This window comes from Narcine bancroftii, chromosome 10 (genome assembly GCF_036971445.1).
Source record: "Narcine bancroftii isolate sNarBan1 chromosome 10, sNarBan1.hap1, whole genome shotgun sequence".
NCBI lineage: Eukaryota > Metazoa > Chordata > Chondrichthyes > Torpediniformes > Narcinidae > Narcine > Narcine bancroftii.
Window position 1 is genome coordinate 24,672,237 of NC_091478.1, and position 18,376 is coordinate 24,690,612.

Sequence of the window (18,376 nt, forward strand, 5' to 3'; positions counted from 1 at the left end):
TGAACACAGCAGATAACAGGAAGCATGAACTGGCACAGAAAGCTCAACAGCAGATGTAGGGGACAGACTAAAGCTCTCTTGCACCATCCTGACAAACAGTGCCAGGTCAGACATTGTATTGGATAGGTACAGAGTAATGCTCATGGCCCCAGGCAAACACGTCTCCAAGCTTTGGGATCCAGGCCTCAGCACCCATCCCCCGGCCTCCACCTCACCCCCCTCTCCCCTCCACTGGAACCTTGAATTTCTGTCCCACCAATAGCAGTCGGTGAAGATGGATTGTATCACCTCCACTACAATCACATGTAACATCAGTGCTCCTCATGGACAATTCTCTACTTGCCTCCCTCTACACCCCCAAAAAAAACAGTCAAATACGGTTCCAACCTCATCAAATTTGGTGATTCTGCCGTACTCGTCAGCAGGATATTAAGTAATGATGCAAAGGAATAAATTGAAAATCTAGTGGTATGGTGGCAAGATAACAACGTCTCAATATCAGTGGTTTCCTGATCATATCAGAGGTTTGGGCATGCCCATGGTGTCTCTTTGCCTTGCTGCAGACAAAATTTGATGTATGTCATGTATATTCATTTTTGTGTATTATTACATGACAATAAATGGAACCTTGAACACAAAGATGATCATTGACCAGGAGAGAGGGAAAAGGCCCACCCCCTGTCCACATCAATGATGCTGAAGTGGAAAGAGTAGATACCATGTACCTTCAAGTTCTTAGGAGTCAACTTTTCCAAATACCTGACCTGGACCAACACGATGATGCTTTCGTCAAGTACACCAACACTTTTTTAGAAGATGAAGAAAGTTCCGCAAATCCCCCATGTCCCTCAACATGATCCTTTGTTTCATTGTAACTCCAAACTCTTTAATTGAGCTCTTGTTCTTCATGTGGCTGAGTGAATGATAAAGTCAACCTATTAGACTTCCTGTGGAAAAACCATTCTCACGGTTAATAATATGACAAAGAAATGAGACTGTTTCAACTAAACCTCACAGTGTGGATGGATACTAGTTTTGGGGAATTTTTGTCATCCCATCAAAGCAGCTGTTTGGCTTTTGAATCTTGCTATAACAAGTTATGAAGCTGACGCTCATGTTTTCTTCTTTGCCTCGTTTCTCCGTTCATCATTCTTTCACTGGGTGCGACTCATGCTTTCTCTCCCTTTTTCTTAACTTTCCTTGCTTTGCAACTAGGCAACGGTCCACATGACGTCTAGGTCAGCAGCAGTCTGCTAATGCAGCTGTGAAGTGCCTTGGGCATTCTGCTCGGCGAAGGTGTTGCACAGATGCAAAGGATAATTTATTGAGGTTCACTCCTCCCTTCTTCCTCACTGTGTCTTGTCATTGGCTGGTGGGCTTTCAGTGCAGCATGCTATCATTTTTCTCACACTGTGACTCTCACAGAGCTCCATGTCACTGCCATGCCTTTATCAGTTTATGCTCTGTTTCTCTTTGTCACAGACTGCAGGGTGTAAACTAACAGCTGTTCTCTCTCTGTCTATGCAGGTGGGTAACATGTTCATCGCAGACGTCGAGGAGAAGATTTCAGTCCAGTAAGTGACTTTGTTCTTTGGTTTGGCTTTTTTCCTTATTCCCTTCTGTAGGAGACTTAATAGAAGCCTACAAGATTCTGGATAAGGTGGACAACCAGGGCCTTTTTCCCAAGACAGGAATAGCAAACACCAGGGGACATCTGTACAAAGTGAAGGGAGGGATGTTTAGGGGAGACATCAGGGATAGAGTTTTTTTATGCAGAGAGCTGTGGGTGCCTGGAATGCCTTGCCAGGGATGGAGGTGGAGGCTGAAACATTAAGGGGATTTAAGAGACTCTTAGACAGGCACATGGATGAAAGAAAAATAGAGGCTTATGAGCTAGGAAGGGTTTAGTACTTTTTTTGGTAGGAATATGTAGGTTGACACAACATCAAGGGCCGAATGGCCTGTACTGTGCTGTAATGTTCTATGTTCTTCCATGGTATTTTGAAGACCTGAAGATTGAGTGTCCACTATACTCCTGTCCCAAGCTATGGCTTCAATGCCGCACCAGATATTTGATCACAAAATCTTGGCAGCAATGCAATCCTGAATTCCAAATAATAGCAGAATCATGTTGATAGCACGATGGACTTTGGTCCACATTGCCACCATTCAATCTCCTTCCTGCAGTATCCTTTCATTTCAATCTCTCAAAGTAAATGAACAAGGCCACCGTTTGGCCTTTGCCATGATTTGTTGCAAGGTGACCTTTTATTTGCTTATTATAGTTTTTGTAGCTGACGATTCTGGAAAACATTCATTGTCAGATACCCGGCAAAGTATGGGATTACTGTCGGATGGTTTTGGGAGCTAGGTTTGCCAATTTCTAATGCAACTCCATATTAGTGCTGGTCCAAGCACTTCTGGATTCTTGATATTTTATCCACATAGAATTCGATCTCAAATTACCATAGCCCTAACTACATGGCAACTGGTCACTCGGCCCATTGTATTCACGGAAACTAGTAGGGACCCATCCCTATTAATCCCACCTTCCTGCACTTGGTCCTGTGGCCTTCTTTGATTCAACTGTTCATCTCGATGCTTCCTGCTGTTGGCTGCTCTGTTTCCATCATTCTGACAGTGTATTCCAGGGAAGTTTCATTTGCTTCTTATATGGAGAAAAGTTTCCTGCTATCCACTCCAATTATACCCCTCATAATTTTATGTCTTCAGCTATGTTTCCTTTGGACCTTCTCCCCTCCAGGAAAATAAACACCCAGCCTCGTCAGTCTCTCCTCACAAGTGAAAACCTCTAGATAACATAGAACATTACAGCCTGGAACAGGCCCTGATGTTATGCCTATATATAGAAATTTACATCTCTACAATCTAATCCTTCCCTACCTCACACCCATAACCCTCTGTTTATCCATATGCCTATGGAAGAGCCTTTTAAATGCCTCTATTTTACCAGCGTCCACCACCACACCTGGCAATGCATTCCAGGCACCCACCACTCTGTGTATTTTAAAGGAAAACAACTCTGACGTCTCCCTTAAATTTTCTTCCCCTCATCTTAAACAGATGTCCTCTGGTATTTGCTGTTGTCACCCTGGTAAAAAGGTGCTGGCTGTCCATCTTATCTATGCCTCTCATAATCTTGTAGACTTCTATTAAATCACCTCTCATCCTTTGTCGTTCTGAAGAGAAAAGCACTAGGTCTATTAAACCTGCTTCATCGAGCACGTTCTCCAATCCAGGCAACATCCTTGTAAATTTCCTCTGCACTCTCTCCAGAGCTCCCACATCCTTCCTGTAAATAGGTGACCAATGTTCCCTTTAATTTTTAGTAGTCAGTGTGCGCAAAAATCTTACGTTGTGCAATTTTTTTTTCCCCTGTGACAAAAGTATGTGCACGCTGAATCCTTGTGCAAATGTAAACTTGAAATTGTTTCAAGATAATTTTGGTACAGCCTGTCTCTCATGGCTAATAAAACTATTGGCATGTTTCAATATAATGCAAGTATGATTGCATTCTGCGAAGTAACGTATTTAGTTAAGATTTTATTCTATGAACTACTTTGTTCAGTTTGTGCGCTGGTTGCAAAACGTGTGTGTACGTGCACAGCTTTGAGGGAGCAGTGGAGGCGACCAGAACAGAACACAGTATTCCAGTTGGTCGAATCAGAGTTCACAACTCTTGAACTCAACCCCGACTAATGAAGGGCAGCGTACGATAAATCTTCTTAACTATCCTATCAACCTGCGTGGCAACCTTGAGAGTACGAAGGATTTGAACCCCAAAATCCCTCTTTTTTTATAAAAAGAAAATTAGACATTCAGCATTGTAACAGGTCCTTTCGACCCACAAGCCTTTGCTGCCAAATTACACCCAATTGACCTACAACCCCAGTACATTTTGAATGGTGGGATGAAACCAGAGCACCCAGGAAAAACCCACGCAGAGACAGGGAGAACATACAAATTCTTTACAGACAGCGCGAGATTCAAACCCTGTGCCGATCTCTGGCACTGTAACAATGTTCTAGAATTCTGTCGTTAATATACCTTGCCTTCAAGATTCACCAACCAAATTGCACTTATCTGGATTGAACTCCAGCCACGTTTCTGCCCAACTCTGCATCCTGTCTATCTACAACACCTCCAATTTTAGCATCATCTGCAAACTTAATGACCCATTCCTCTACTTCTTTTACTACCTTTGCCTTCTTAGCCCCAGGCTTTTTCCTGATCCATATGATCTTCCTGATCTTTGTCACTGTGCCCCAGGTGAAGAGGGAACATACACTTGTGACTTATATAAATGTCAAGGTATTGCCTGATTTCAGAAGGGAGAGTGAAGTTTGTTTTATTTATCATTGAATTGTACAAATACAACCTGACCAGATCTCTAGTCCTTGGTGCAAAATGGTGCAAACATACATGCAGACAAATGATACATATGCATGCTACGTGCATACAAATATTAAAGTAAATAAATATTATTGTTAAATAGTAGAGTCACAGAGGGTTGTATGAGCAAATAATTCAGTCATTCAGCAGTCTCCCTGTCCATGGGAAGAAGCAGTTTCTCAGCCTGGTGGTTCTGGCTCTGATGCTCCTGCATCTCTTTCCCGACAGGAGTAACTGAAAGATTCTGTGTGCGGGTGATAGGCGTCCTCACTGATTTTGTGAGTCCTCTTTAGACAATGATCCCAGTAGATCACGTGGATTGGAAGGGGGGAGGAGGGAGACCCCAGTGATCCTGTTTGTCATTCTCCTGGTCCTGTGGTTTGACCTCCGATCTGATGCTCTACAACAACTATACCAGGGTGCTCGAGAGAGAGCTCCTGGAGAAAATTGTCAGGAGGGTGGCCAATTGTCAGGGGGGTCGCTGTTGCACCTTCGTGACAAATGAGGAGATGTTGTGTGTCCAGGATAGATCACTTCTTACGCGGAAGGAACTTGCTGCTCTCTACTCTTTCCGCTACCAAGCTATTAACGTAGTCGAGCATGATCATCCCTGGCCCTCCTGAAGTCCATAATCATCTACTTCGTCTTGTCCACGTTGAGTGGTAATTATTCTTGTACCATTTCACGAGATTTTCCACCTCTTATCTGTAGTGCAACACATCGTTGTTGCCGACGAGGCCAACTACTGTTGTGTCATCTACAAACCTGATGACACTGTTGGAGCTGGATCTGGCGTCCCAGTCATGGGTCAGTAGTTTGAACAGGAGTGGGCTGAACACACTGCCCTGAGATTTGCCGGTGCTCAGCATTCTGCTGCTGACCTGGACTTTCCATTAGGTCTTTCCATTAGGGAGTTCAGAATCAAGTAACAGAGAAAGTGTTAAGTCCCATCGAGGATAGCTTCTCCACCAGCTTCTGGGGAATGGTTGTGTTAAACACCGTATGAAATGCCGAGCTGAAGTTGATGAACAGCAGCCAGGTGTATGAGGCACCATTCTCCAAGTGGGTCAGGACGGAGTGGATAGACAAAGCTAAGCATCAACAATTGTACAATTCCATCTGTAGATGAATTGAAATGGTCCAGCATCTCTGGGAGGGGTGTTTTGATGTTCCACCACCAGACGTTCTTAGCATTTCATAATGTTAAAGGTCAGTGCCACTGGGAGGTAGGCTTTGATGCCTGTTATGAACAGGGTGAGGAATTTAGCAAGCCTTCCATCCCTTATGTTCGTCATTGCTGAATGATAAAAGAAAATGTTGATTTGATAAGGAGTTGATGACCTGCAGGCATGCTTAGATTAGCAGCTCGTGGGAGTTTAATTGACATGAGCTATGACAGCACAATTAGCCCTAGACTTATTTGGTATGGACAACTTGTGTTGAGGTGACCCTTTTGCAAGACTGAACTTGGTGGCCTTTTACAGCTGTGAGCTTCAACGATAAGCAACATGGCTAGTGTAGCAGTTAGCGCAACACTGTTACAGCACCAGCAAACAGGGTTCGAATCCAACACTGTAAGGAATTTGTATGTTCTCCCTGTGTCTTCGTAGGTTTTCTCCAAGTGCTCCAGTTTCCTCCCACCCTCCAAAACATATGAGGTTTTTAGATTATTGGGTGTATTTGGAGGCACTGACTCTTGGGCCAGAAGAGCCTGTTATTGTGCTGTACATCTAAATTTTAAAAATTTTAAATGAACATAGTAAAAACAATCAAGAGAATGCCACTTAATGCCAGTCCTTTTAAACTGGGCTTCAGAAAATGGTACGGCACATGAGTCTGAGAGTATGTCTCCTGATGTTGTCAGGCATCTATTGAATGACACCTCCAATTTTTGCAGCAGTTAATCTTGGCCTCCTTTGGGATTCCTCCTCCATGGAAAAGAATTTTTTTTTCTGCTTGTTGTTTCTCTTTGCATTTGCTTGGCACGGCTCGAGGGTAATTGCCCATTAAGTCCTAGTTGAGAACAGAAATTTGTTTTCTTTAGCTCTCTCCCCTCTTTATGCACACAATCTGCTGCGTTAATGCATTGCCTTAAAAAGTAATACAAGCCGAGAGGACTCATGTGATGGAGTAGTGGCCAGTAGGAGAATATCAGCCGTCTCCAGAAAAGAAGGAAAAAAGTGAAGAAAAAGCAAAGCCCCAGACACACAAATCACAACAAATAAAAAATAAAGGTGTGGAGAAAATGGCACCTAAGAAAGAAAAGCCAAAAACAACGGGAAGAAAAGAAGAAAGAAAGACGCCGGAAGGGAAAAGTGAAGGCCTTACCTGCACGAGAAAGCAGGGATCCACTGTGGAAAGAGGAGTCCACTCCCCGAGGTTAGTGGAGACCCTACAGGGTCGCGACCCACCGACCGCAGGACTGCAAAAATGGCTCACGGAGCCAAACGGGTGCACAACTGCGTATGCGCGATGCGCACGACAAGGAGAACACCGACAGGAGGGGGGACCAGCTGTGGAGTGAAACTCCACAGCACGAAGAGCTGAAAGAGGCCCGACAGCAGGGCTCCCAGCTAGAAGATAAAGAATGCAACGAGAATGGGAGGGGTGAGAAAGAAAAAAGGAAACTAGAGACAGAACAGATAACCAGCCCAGAAGAAGAGGGCCAACATCAAGACACCATGGAAAAAAAAACCCGACAAGCAGCTCAACAAGAAAATCAGAAGAGGCACAGATACAAGGAAGAGAAATTGAAGACACAAGCCCAAGAGCAGACGCAGAAGAAGAAGAACAGCAAGCTCTGCACAGAGGAATAGGAGGTAAAATGAATGGACAGTACATAGATAAAAAAAATTTCAAGAACAAATGAAAACATTAAAAGAATGGCTGACACTAGAATTTAGTGAAATGAAAAGAAAAATAAAAAGTACAGAAGAAAAAGTGAGTAGAATAGAGCTGGTCATAACAGATGTAGGGAAAAGATTAGAAAATGTGGAAGAACGTGCAATGGCGGTAGAAATGGAAGTGAACGACTTAAAAAGAAAATGACAAAAGAGTTAAAGAAACACAGGAGTTGTTAGCTCAGAAGATCGATATAATGGAAAACTATAGTAGGCGAAACAATATAAAGATAGTGGGCCTTAAGGAAGATGAAGAAGGCAAAGATATGAAAGAATTTATAAAAGAATGGATCCCAAAAGTCCTGGGAATGCCAGAAATGCAGAAAGGAATGGAAATAGAAAGGGCACACAGAACATTAGCCCCGAAACCACAGTCACAACAAAAACCAAGATCCGTTTTAGTAAAACTCTTGAGATTCACGACAAGAGAAAATATATTGGAGAGGGCAATGAATAAAATGAGAGAAGACAAATAAACCACTGGAATACAAAGGTCAAAAAAAAATTTTCTACCCAGACGAAAGTTTTGATCTCCTAAAGAAAAGGAAGGACTTTAACGCAGCAAAGTTGATCCTATGGAAGAAAGGCTATAAATTTATGTTAAGATATCCAGTGGTGCTTAAAATAGTTATCCCGGGACAGACGGTTCTCGGATCCGGAGAAAGCACGAGAATTTGCAGAACACCTGCAAGACAGAAAGAGAGATGAAGAGATGTAACAAGAACAAAGAACAATGACAAACTACATATAAGGAAGTAAAATTAATGTATAAGTAAGAACTAAAGGAGGGAAGAAAAGGGAAGTAAGGGAGAAGGGGGGGGGGAAGGGAGAAAATAAATAAATAAATAAATAGATAAAGGGAAAGGAGAAGAAAAGAGGGGGAGCTTTGTTGTAATGTGAAGATAAAAGTCTTTTCTGGAGGGGGTTGGGTGGGAGAGAATAACAGTCACTGCGAAATCAGTTGACACTTGCGAACGGGTTCGCAGTCCAAATGGAGAGGGGAGTTGTGGTTGCCCGGCAAGTGACAAGAGGCAACTCAGAGAGGGGGAGGACACTTGGGGTTAAGGGAATTTTAGATGTGGGAATGGTTGAAATATTTTATGTTTTAGAAATGTTGTCATATAGTGCGTTCAAAAAGGGAAAACTGAGAAATGGAAATGGAGAAATGGGGAAAGGTGGTGGTGAGGAAGCGGAAATGAGATGTAAACAAAGTATGAGATGGCCATGTTGAACTATATGACTATAAATATTAACGGAATACATAACCAAATCAAAAGGAAGAGGCTATTAAATTTACTGATAAAATAGATATAGCATTTGAGCAGGAAACGTATCTAACTGAAGTGGAACATAATAAATTAAGGAGAGACTGGGTAGGGCACGTAACGGCAGCATCATATAACTCAAAAGCTAGAGGTGTAGCTATATTAATCAATAAGAATGTACCAATCAAAATAGAGGAGGAAATAATAGATCCAGCAGGGAGGTATGTAATGATAAAATGTCAGATATATTCAGAATTTTGGAATTTGCTCAATATATATGCACCTAATGAAGACGATCAAAAGTTTATGCAAGATATCGTTTTGAAGATTGTAGATACACAGGGGAATATATTGATAGAGGAGACTTTAACCTTAATTTGGATTCAAAGATGGATAAAACTGGACAAAAGACTAGCGGAAAGAACAAAGTAGCCAAATTTATGGTTAATGCAGGAAATGCAACTTTTGGATATATGGAGGAGACAACACCCAAAGGAGAAGGAATACTCATATTATTCGAGTAGACATAAAACATACTCAAGGATTGACCTGTTCCTGTTGTCAGCCCATATCCAAGGGAGAGTTAGGAAAACGGAATATAAAGCTAGATTGCTTTCTGATCACTCACCCCTGTTATTAGCAATAGAACTGGAGGACATCCCACCAAGAACATATAGATGGAGATTAAACTCCATGCTACTTAAAAGACAGGAATTTAGAGAATTTATTGAGCACCAAATTAAAATGTACGTTGAAATAAATACGGAATCAGTGAAAGACAAATTTATATTACGGGATGCAATTAAAGCCTTCATTAGAGGGCAGATAATAAGTTATGTAACTAAGATGAAGAAGGACTACAATCAGGAAATAGAATAGCTGGAAAGGGTAATAGTAAGTACAGAAAAAGAACTAGCAACAAGGGAAGATGCAACAAAAATAAGAGAATTGGCAGACAAAAAATAAAATTCGAAACACTACAAACATATAAGGTGGAGAAAAACATAATGAAAATAAAGCAGAAGTATTACGAGCTAGGAGAAAAAACGCACAAAATACTGGCTGGCTTGGCAGCTTAAAACAGAACAAGCTAAAAGAACGGTATTGGCATCAAGGAAAAAGGACAAACAAATAACATAACCCAACAGAGATCAATGAAAACTTTAAGGAATTCTATGAGCAATTATACCGAACTGAAAACGAAGGGAAAGAAGACAAAATAGATGAGTTTCTAGCTAAAACTGAACTACCGAAATTGCAAGAAGAGGAGCAAAACAAATTGATAAAACCATTTGAAATAGAGGAACTACAAGATATATTAAAAATCTTTTTTTTTTTTTTCTTTGGCTTGGCTTCGCGGACGAAGATTTATGGAGGGGGTAAAAAGTCCACGTCAGCTGCAGGCTCGTTTGTGGCTGACCAGTCCGATGCGGGACAGGCAGACACGATTGCAGCGGTTGCAAGGGAAAATTGGTTGGTTGGGGTTGGGTGTTGGGTTTTTCCTCCTTTGCCTTTTGTCAGAGAGGTGGGCTCTGCGGTCTTCTTCAAAGGAGGCTGCTGCCCGCCAAACTGTGAGGCGCCAAGATGCACGGTTTGAGGCGTTATCAGCCCACTGGCGGTGGTCAATGTGGCAGGCACCAAGAGATTTCTTTAGGCAGTCCTTGTACCTTTTCTTTGGTGCACCTCTGTCACGGTGGCCAGTGGAGAGCTCGCCATATAATACGATCTTGGGAAGGCGATGGTCCTCCATTCTGGAGACGTGACCCATCCAGCGCAGCTGGATCTTCAGCAGCGTGGACTCGATGCTGTCGACCTCTGCCATCTCGAGTACCTCGACGTTAGGGGTGTGAGCGCTCCAATGGATGTTGAGGATGGAGCGGAGACAACGCTGGTGGAAGCGTTCTAGGAGCCGTAGGTGGTGCCGGTAGAGGACCCATGATTCGGAGCCGAACAGGAGTGTGGGTATGACAACGGCTCTGTATACGCTTATCTTTGTGAGGTTTTTCAGTTGGTTGTTTTTCCAGACTCTTTTGTGTAGTCTTCCAAAGGCGCTATTTTTTGGAGACTTAAAAATCTACTGAACAATAAAACACCTGGGTAGGATGGACTCCCAGTAGAATTCTATAAAACATTTAAAGAGTTACTAATTCCTCCTCTCCTGCAAGTAATGAACCTGATTGAAGAAACACAAAACATGCCAGATTCATGTAAAACAGCAATAATTACAGTAATACCAAAGACGGGAAAAGATCCACTAACACCAGCATCATATAGACCAATATCTCTACTTAACTCAGATTATAAGATAATAGCAAAACTATTAGCAAACAGATTGGCCGACTGTGTACCAAAAATAGTAAAACTAGATCAAACTGGATTTATTAAGAAAAGATGAACAACGGACAATGTCTGTAAGTTCATTAACTTAATCCATGCAGTAGAAGGAAATAAGACGCCAACAGTGGCTGTTGTTTTAGACACAGAGAAAGCCTTTAACAGGGTAGAATGGAATTATCTATTCAAAGTACTACAGAGGTTCAACCTACCAGAGAAATATATTAATTGGATTAAAGCATTATGGTCCAATGACAAAGGTGACAGTAAATCGATATATATCGAACCAATTTAAATTAAGCAGGTCAATTAGGCAGGGATGTCTTCACTGTTCGCTTTAGCAATAGAACCATTGGCAGAACTGATAAGAACAGAAAATAAAATAAAAGGGATAAAAATCAAAGAGAAGGAATATAAAATCAGTCTATTTGCAGATGACATCATAGTATACTAAACAGAACCAGAGTGATCAATAAAAGAATTATATAAAAAATTGAAGGAATATGGAGAAATATCGGGGTACAAGATCAACGCAAATAAAAGTGAAGCGATGCCAATGAAATAATGCGATTTCACAAAGTTTGAAAAAGAATACCATTTAAATGTCAAACACAAGCAATCCAATGCCTAGGTATTAGACTAGATAATAATCTAGGCCATCTATACAAATTACATTATCAGCCATTAATGAAGAAATTACAAGATGACTTAGAACATTGGAAAGATTTACCACTAACACTGATAGGAAGGGTAAATTGCATTAAAATGAATATTTTTTTCAAGGATACCATACCTATTTCAATCATTACCAATTCCCTTAACAGAGAAATTCTTCAATGAGCTAAAGAAAATAATAAGGAAATTCTTATGGAAAGGGGGGAAACTGAGGATAGTGCTAGATAAATTAACAGAATGGTACAAACAAGGTGGTTTGCAGCTACCAAACTTTAAGAATTATTATAGAGCAGCAGAATTAAGATATCTATCAGATTTTATCAAACAAAGGAAAAACCAGATTGGACCAGGATAGAGCTAGATAAAACAGGGGAGAAGGTATCAGAACATATACTTTATAAGTGGGATGAAAAACTGGTGCAGTATAGAAGTTCACCAGTACTGCACCATCTGCTCAACATTTGGAAGAAGATTCACGAAGAAAGGAAAAAATCAAATTACCAACTACCAAAATTATTAATGACGCAAAATCAACTAATCCCTTTCACAATAGATAACCTTTCCTTTAGAGAATGGGAGAGAAAAGGGATTAAAAGAATAGAAAAAATTTTTTGGGAAATAATTTATTATCTTTTGAAGAAATGAAGTACAAATATGGAATAACTCATGGTACAATGTTTGCATACCACCAACTGAAAACCTACTTAAAGGACAAATTGGGAAGCAGGCTGAGGATACCAGAAGGAAGCAGCTTTGAATATGTGATTACAGACACAATGATAATTAAAAGATTTATAACAAACATGTACATCAAGCTGCAAGAGAAAGAGAATAATGAAATAAGCTGTAAACCCAAACAAAAGTGGGAAAAAATCTAAACATAAAGATAAAAAATGAAAAATGGGAAAAGCTATGCTCCGGAACTATGAGAAATACAATAAACACGAGGTTACGCATGATACAATATAATTGGTTACACAGGCAATATATCACGCCCCAAAAGTTAAATAAATGGGACCCAAAAGTATCAGATAGATGTTTTCGCTGTAAGAAGGAAACGGGAACACATGCAATTTGGGCATGTGAGAAAGTGGAAAAGTTTAGGGAAGATCTAAATCAGGTATTAAATAAAATCACAAAAAGCAACATACCAAAAAATCCAGAGATCTTTCTTCTAAGTAATATAAGAAGTAAAGAATTAGGCCTCAAATTGGATGAAGCACAAAAAAGATTTATTATGATAGCCTTAGCTGAAGCAAAAAAAATGTATGATGTCAACCTGGAAATCAGAAGATAGCCTGAGAGTACAGCAATGGTACATAGAAATGAATAAATGTATTCCATTGGAAAAAATAACATATAATTTAAAAAATAAAGTCACATTATTTGAACAAATTTGGGAACCGTACATGGAACACAACAGAGAGGTCCTACTGCAGACCTCCATCCCCTAAAATGATAGAATGAGAAGAAGACGAAATGAACTGACCCAAAGTGTAAAAGTAGATGACACAATTTTCTTGTTTATTTTCATTGTGTGATTACATTGTTTAATGGGTTATTGTATTGTATATGTTGAACATTTAATGGATTGGGAGGTGGGTGGGAAGGAGGGAGGGGGATAAAGGGGAGAAAATGACACTGTGTATATTCAAGAGGGAAATGTTTGTGTGTATTTTGGTTAATAAGGTTCATAGTGTGAAAAATAAAAAATTATAAAAATAAAAAAATAATACAAGCTTACTTTAACAATAGAGTCCACTGTTCTCTAGAATACCCTCGGGTATACGTCATCCAGTGGTCAGAAGTGACACTTGTGCCTCTGAGATCAGAACTTAAATATACATAGAGAGAGCTAATGCTTTAATGTGCCATATAGGGGATAGCAGGCTTGAGGGAGGGAGAGAGATGGAGAGTGGAGAGGGATGGAAAGAGAGAGGGAGAGAGGGGGAAATATCAAACTGGAGAGAGGGAGGGGAAGGAGAAATTGAGATAGGGAGGGGGAAGAGATCGAGATGGGGAGAGATCGAGATGGGGAGAGAGAGATCAATATGGAGGGGTAGGGGAAGAGGGAAAGATTGTGAGGGAGAGATCGAGATGGAGAGGGGCAGGAAGAGATCGAGATGGAGAGGGGAGGGAGGGGTGAGGAGGAGGAGAGATTGAGATGGTGAGGGAGAGATTGAGATGGTGAGGGAGAGATCCAGATGGGGAAGGGAGGAGGGAGAGATCGAGTTGGGGAGGGAGAGATGAGAGGAGGAGGAAGAGGTCAAGATGGAGGGGTAGGGGAGGAGGGAGAGATTGAGATGAGGAGGGGAGATAGAAAGGGGAGGAGGAGGGAGTGATCGAGTAGGAGGAGGAGGAAAAAAAATGTGGGGTCTGATTGTGACCCTGGTTTTCCTGGAGAAACACCAATAGGAACAAGAAAGTCCCAAACATCCCAGGAGGTCCTTGGAACTGTCTTCCCAACTATGCTCTGACGTTGGACAAGTGACGAGTGATAACTTCTTGTTTCTAGAGGTGGTACTTTGTGTTCTGATGTTCAGGTTGGACCTAAATACACAGATTAAGTTGCTGTTGAAATCTTATTTGAGGAAAATAAGAATATTATGGCTGGTGTCCTAGGAAGCCCAGGTTCATTTAACTAAGCAGACAATTGGGAGTTTAACTCCCAATCTTCTGACTCCTGACTCAAAGATGAAATGGTGCTAGGTTAGTGTTACACTAACCATAGCACTACGTTTTCCAAGACAACTATTGAAATAACACTTTTTTTTGGACTGAATATTTATCTATTTATATTGATTTTTTTTGTGATGCATTCCATTTATTTATTTTTGTTGTTTTTTGTGTGTAGTTGTAGCAAGCAAAAATTTCATTGCATACACTATACTTGTGTATATGACAAGTTCTTATCACTTCTGATTTTGACTCATTTATATGACTGCAATACAATTCAGTCAGATCCTCACTGTCCCAACAGCCATGAGATGAATCAGCAACTCTTTTATGGTTCTGTTGGTTAAAGAATGAGTTGATTCAAAGTTAAATTTATTGTCAGAGTACATACATGACATCACGTACAATTTTGTGATTCTTTATCCGGTGGGCCAGGCAGAATTTCTACTGATTGCAACAGGGGCTCGAATAAACTTCACAGTGTGAATGGAAAGAGTGGGGACAGAGCTTCCTTTCATTGGTGAAGGATGAAGAGTAGATATGATGCAAGTTTTAAGAGCAGTGAACACTCAATAGGGGGCTACAATGAGGCGAGCAGGCCAGGCTATCGATCACAGAATGTTTAATACACAGTTTAAAATAAATCACAGGCAAAAGCTTGCTCATGTCAAGCTCACCTTTCCTTTTGCCTCCCAAACAGCTTATTGCACAATGGAGAGAGTTGTATTTCTAGGCCAACTACTGCACTGAATACAGTTAATGGGAGGTCATTTTACTGTGATGTACAGGGGATCTGAGAGGTCCAAATCCAAAGTGGCCATGCAAGTGGATAGGGTGGTGTGATAGGTTGGCCTTCATTGGGCAGGCTGTTGAGTATAAGAGTAAGGAAGTCGTATTGCAGCAATATAAAATGTTGATTACGGGAAGTTTTAAAAAAGAGTACAGAATAGATTTACCAGGTGGTGCTTGGATTACAGGGAAAGAGCTATGGGGACAAACTTCGAATATTTTCTCTAGTCAGTGGAGAGATCTAATAGAAGTTTATAAAGTTCTGAGGGGAATTGATAGGGTAGCCAGTCAAAATCTTTTTTTCCCAGGGTAAAAGTATCAATCACTAGAGGGCCTGCATTGAAGGAGAGAGGTGTGCATCAGGTTTTATAAAAAGTGTGGTAGCTACCAAGAACAGGCTGTTAGTGATAGAGATGGTAGATGAATATTCAGGAAATGGAAGGATATGTATCATGGTCAGGCAGAAGAGATTTGGTTCAATTTGTATCATGTTTGTTGTAGACATTATGGACTGAAGAACGTGTGCTGCATGTTCCGATGTTGAATCAGAATTCTGTTTATATTTGCCAATAACCTATTAACAGGTGTGTTTTATCCACAGAAAAATTAACTATCGACATCTTGGCTTTCAATAGGGCCATAGATTAAAGGAAAAGACTTTAAAAAGGCACTTAAAAGTTTTGGGGACAGTTTTTACAACTCTGGGGCTCCAGGCATTGTTTTGTATCTTAATAAAAAGCATAGCATTTTAACCAAGGAATTATTGAAGTCATTTCATAAGGCTTGTGGCAAGAAAAACAATTGAAAGAGGAACTTTGGACATTTTAAGTGAGTTAATGTCTGCAAAATAATAAGACACTGTGGTTGATGTCTGTAGCTTGGACATCCGTGCTTGATGGAGACCCTGTGGGTCTTGTATTTCCAACGTGCTCATAAATAGTGTATTTTAAAGTTATTGGAAGGAAAATACCTTGCATTTTAGGTTAACATTTTCAGGAGGCTCTGGTGAGGCTCATAAATGCTACTGTATGTGACTTGCTCTTCATGTGATGTAGAGTAGGATTCCAGGGATTTGATCAAAACAGAAATGCTGGAGGAACTCAGCAGGTCACGCTGGATTCATAGGAGGTAAAGATATATTACCAATGTTTCAGGCCCGAGCCCTTCCTCAAGGTTTGAATGAAGAAACATAGCGTTTGAATGAAAGGCTGGGAAAAGAAAGGTGGAAGAATGGGAAGGGAAGAAGTACAGACCAACAGACAAAGGTGTTAATTGGATAAGAGAAAAGGTGAGAATTGATTTTGGGTCTGTGAAAGGAGATAGAAGAAAAGAGGAAGGGGGCAGAGCTGGGGGAAAGGCGATGGGGAAGGATGGGGGGAGGTCGTTTCTAACGGAAATGGGAGAAGTCGATGTGGATGCCATTCGGTTGGAGAGTACCATATGGAAGATGAGGTGTTCTTCCTCTGATTTGCTGTTTCACTCCAGGGATTTGATAAACAACCTGTTAATCAAAGAATTTTTTAAAAAGCAGAAACTTGAAATTAGAAATGAAAGCACGTTATTATTTCATCCTATCCTATCCTATCCCTTCCTTCCCTACTGCGTGGACTAACTTGGTTCTCCATGTCTCAGCTCTGAAGAAAAGGTTACAATGGACGCTACTCGGCTTGCTGGGTTTTTCCAACATTTTCTCTTTTTATTGTTAAGCCACTTAATCGGTTTACAATAGCTCAGTGAGACATTTAAGCTCTAGTTTTTCATTAAAGCATAATTGGATATTTGGGCTGAAAATAGCAAAGTGATTCACAAAAAACCATGCATCACTTAATAAGCTAGTTAGGAGAATGATGCATGCCGGATGAGAAAGAGAAAATTCAAGATTCCTTTATTGTCATGTAATAAAACAGGTGTAGTATTACATAAAATTTGCTTTAGTGTGCTGTAAGGCAGACAGATTTGCCAACAGAAAAAAATGCTAGGTGCCTCTTACAATCAGAGAAAGAGAAGCAAAAGAGAGTCTCGCCAGTTATCGGGTGTCCATGGATATTCCTCCAGCTCTCCCACAGTCTCTGCAGTCACACTGACTCCAGTCCAACCATCAGCAACCCAAACTCCATATCCAAACCTCTGACACAATCAGGAAGCCTCAGCATCCTTGGCACCCTCTCATATCCTGGTACTCCTTCAGCCTGTCTCCAGCAGTCCGTAGCCTAGTGTGAGTTCCTTGACTGTAGTCTCCTGCAGCCTGCGAGGGATCCTCCTTGTCTCCATAACCTCTGACTTATCATGTTCCAATTCTCATTTCTTGTTGCATCCCTGATGTTAGTCGCCCTATCACTGGAAAGTGCCTTCATCCGCTCAGGACGTAAACTTACTAGATCTCTGCCTCTCCACCGCCACCCTCCTTTTAATCCCTCCTCTCTCACCAAGCTTTCTTTCGCCTGTTCTAATATCTCCTTATGGTGGCCAGATTGTTTGCCATCATTCAGCGCAGTGGGATGTTTCACTGGTGTCAGGTTGTTATTTTTGAAGAAGGAATTGCTCTCTCTAATGATGCTTTTTTTTAACCTAGGACTAACGAGGCCATCTTGCTGGCATTGTATGAAGCCGTTCACTTAAACAGAAACTTCATCACAGTATTAGCACAGGTGAGCACCTGGACACCTACCCCATCAATCAGTTCTTGTCCTAGGTGATCAACTCCTGCAGTGTTTTGGAATGCAACTCTAGAGATATTGACTCAAGTAGCCCGGTCGGTGCCTCTCCATCACTGGCCTTGGGTAGTGTCCCATGGCGACGAAATTGGAAATGAACTCAACGAGTCCCTGCTCCTGATCACTACACATTATCTCATAACCTTGGAGCAAACTTGGAAGATTTTGTGTTGCATTTCTAAAGCTTCAAACGTTCATTTTATAGTTGCATAGCTTGACGTCCTGTTTTGCGGAAACTGCCAAAATGTTTGGCCTGGAGGTCAGCCTGAAGAAAACTGAGGTCCTCCATTAGCCAGCTCCCCACCATGACTACCACCCCCCCCACATCTCCATCGGGCACACAAAACTCAAAACGGTCAACCAGTTTACCTATCTCGGCTGCACCATTTCATCGGATGCAAGGATCGACAACGAGCTAGACAACAGACTCGCCAAGGCAAATAGCGCCTTTGGAAGACTACACAAAAGAGTCTGGAAAAACAACCAACTGAAAAACCTCACAAAGATTAGCGTATACAGAGCTGTTGTCATACCCACACTCCTGTTCGGCTCCGAATCATGGGTCCTTTACCGGCATCACCTATGACTCCTAGAACGCTTCCACCAGCGT

The 18,376-nt window shown here is 41.2% G+C and overlaps 1 protein-coding gene across 8 annotated transcripts in view; it reads left to right on the top strand.

Annotated features, from left to right (window-relative positions):
* Window positions 1–18,376, top strand: part of armh3 (armadillo like helical domain containing 3) — a 156,057-nt gene that overhangs the window by 29,514 nt on the left and 108,167 nt on the right. For all 8 annotated transcript variants that reach the window (XM_069900227.1, XM_069900223.1, XM_069900225.1 and 5 more), the window contains 2 exons: window positions 1,528–1,574; window positions 17,625–17,700. In XM_069900227.1, coding sequence (XP_069756328.1) covers window positions 1,528–1,574; window positions 17,625–17,700 — 123 coding nt within the window. The remainder of the gene's footprint in view (window positions 1–1,527; window positions 1,575–17,624; window positions 17,701–18,376) is intronic.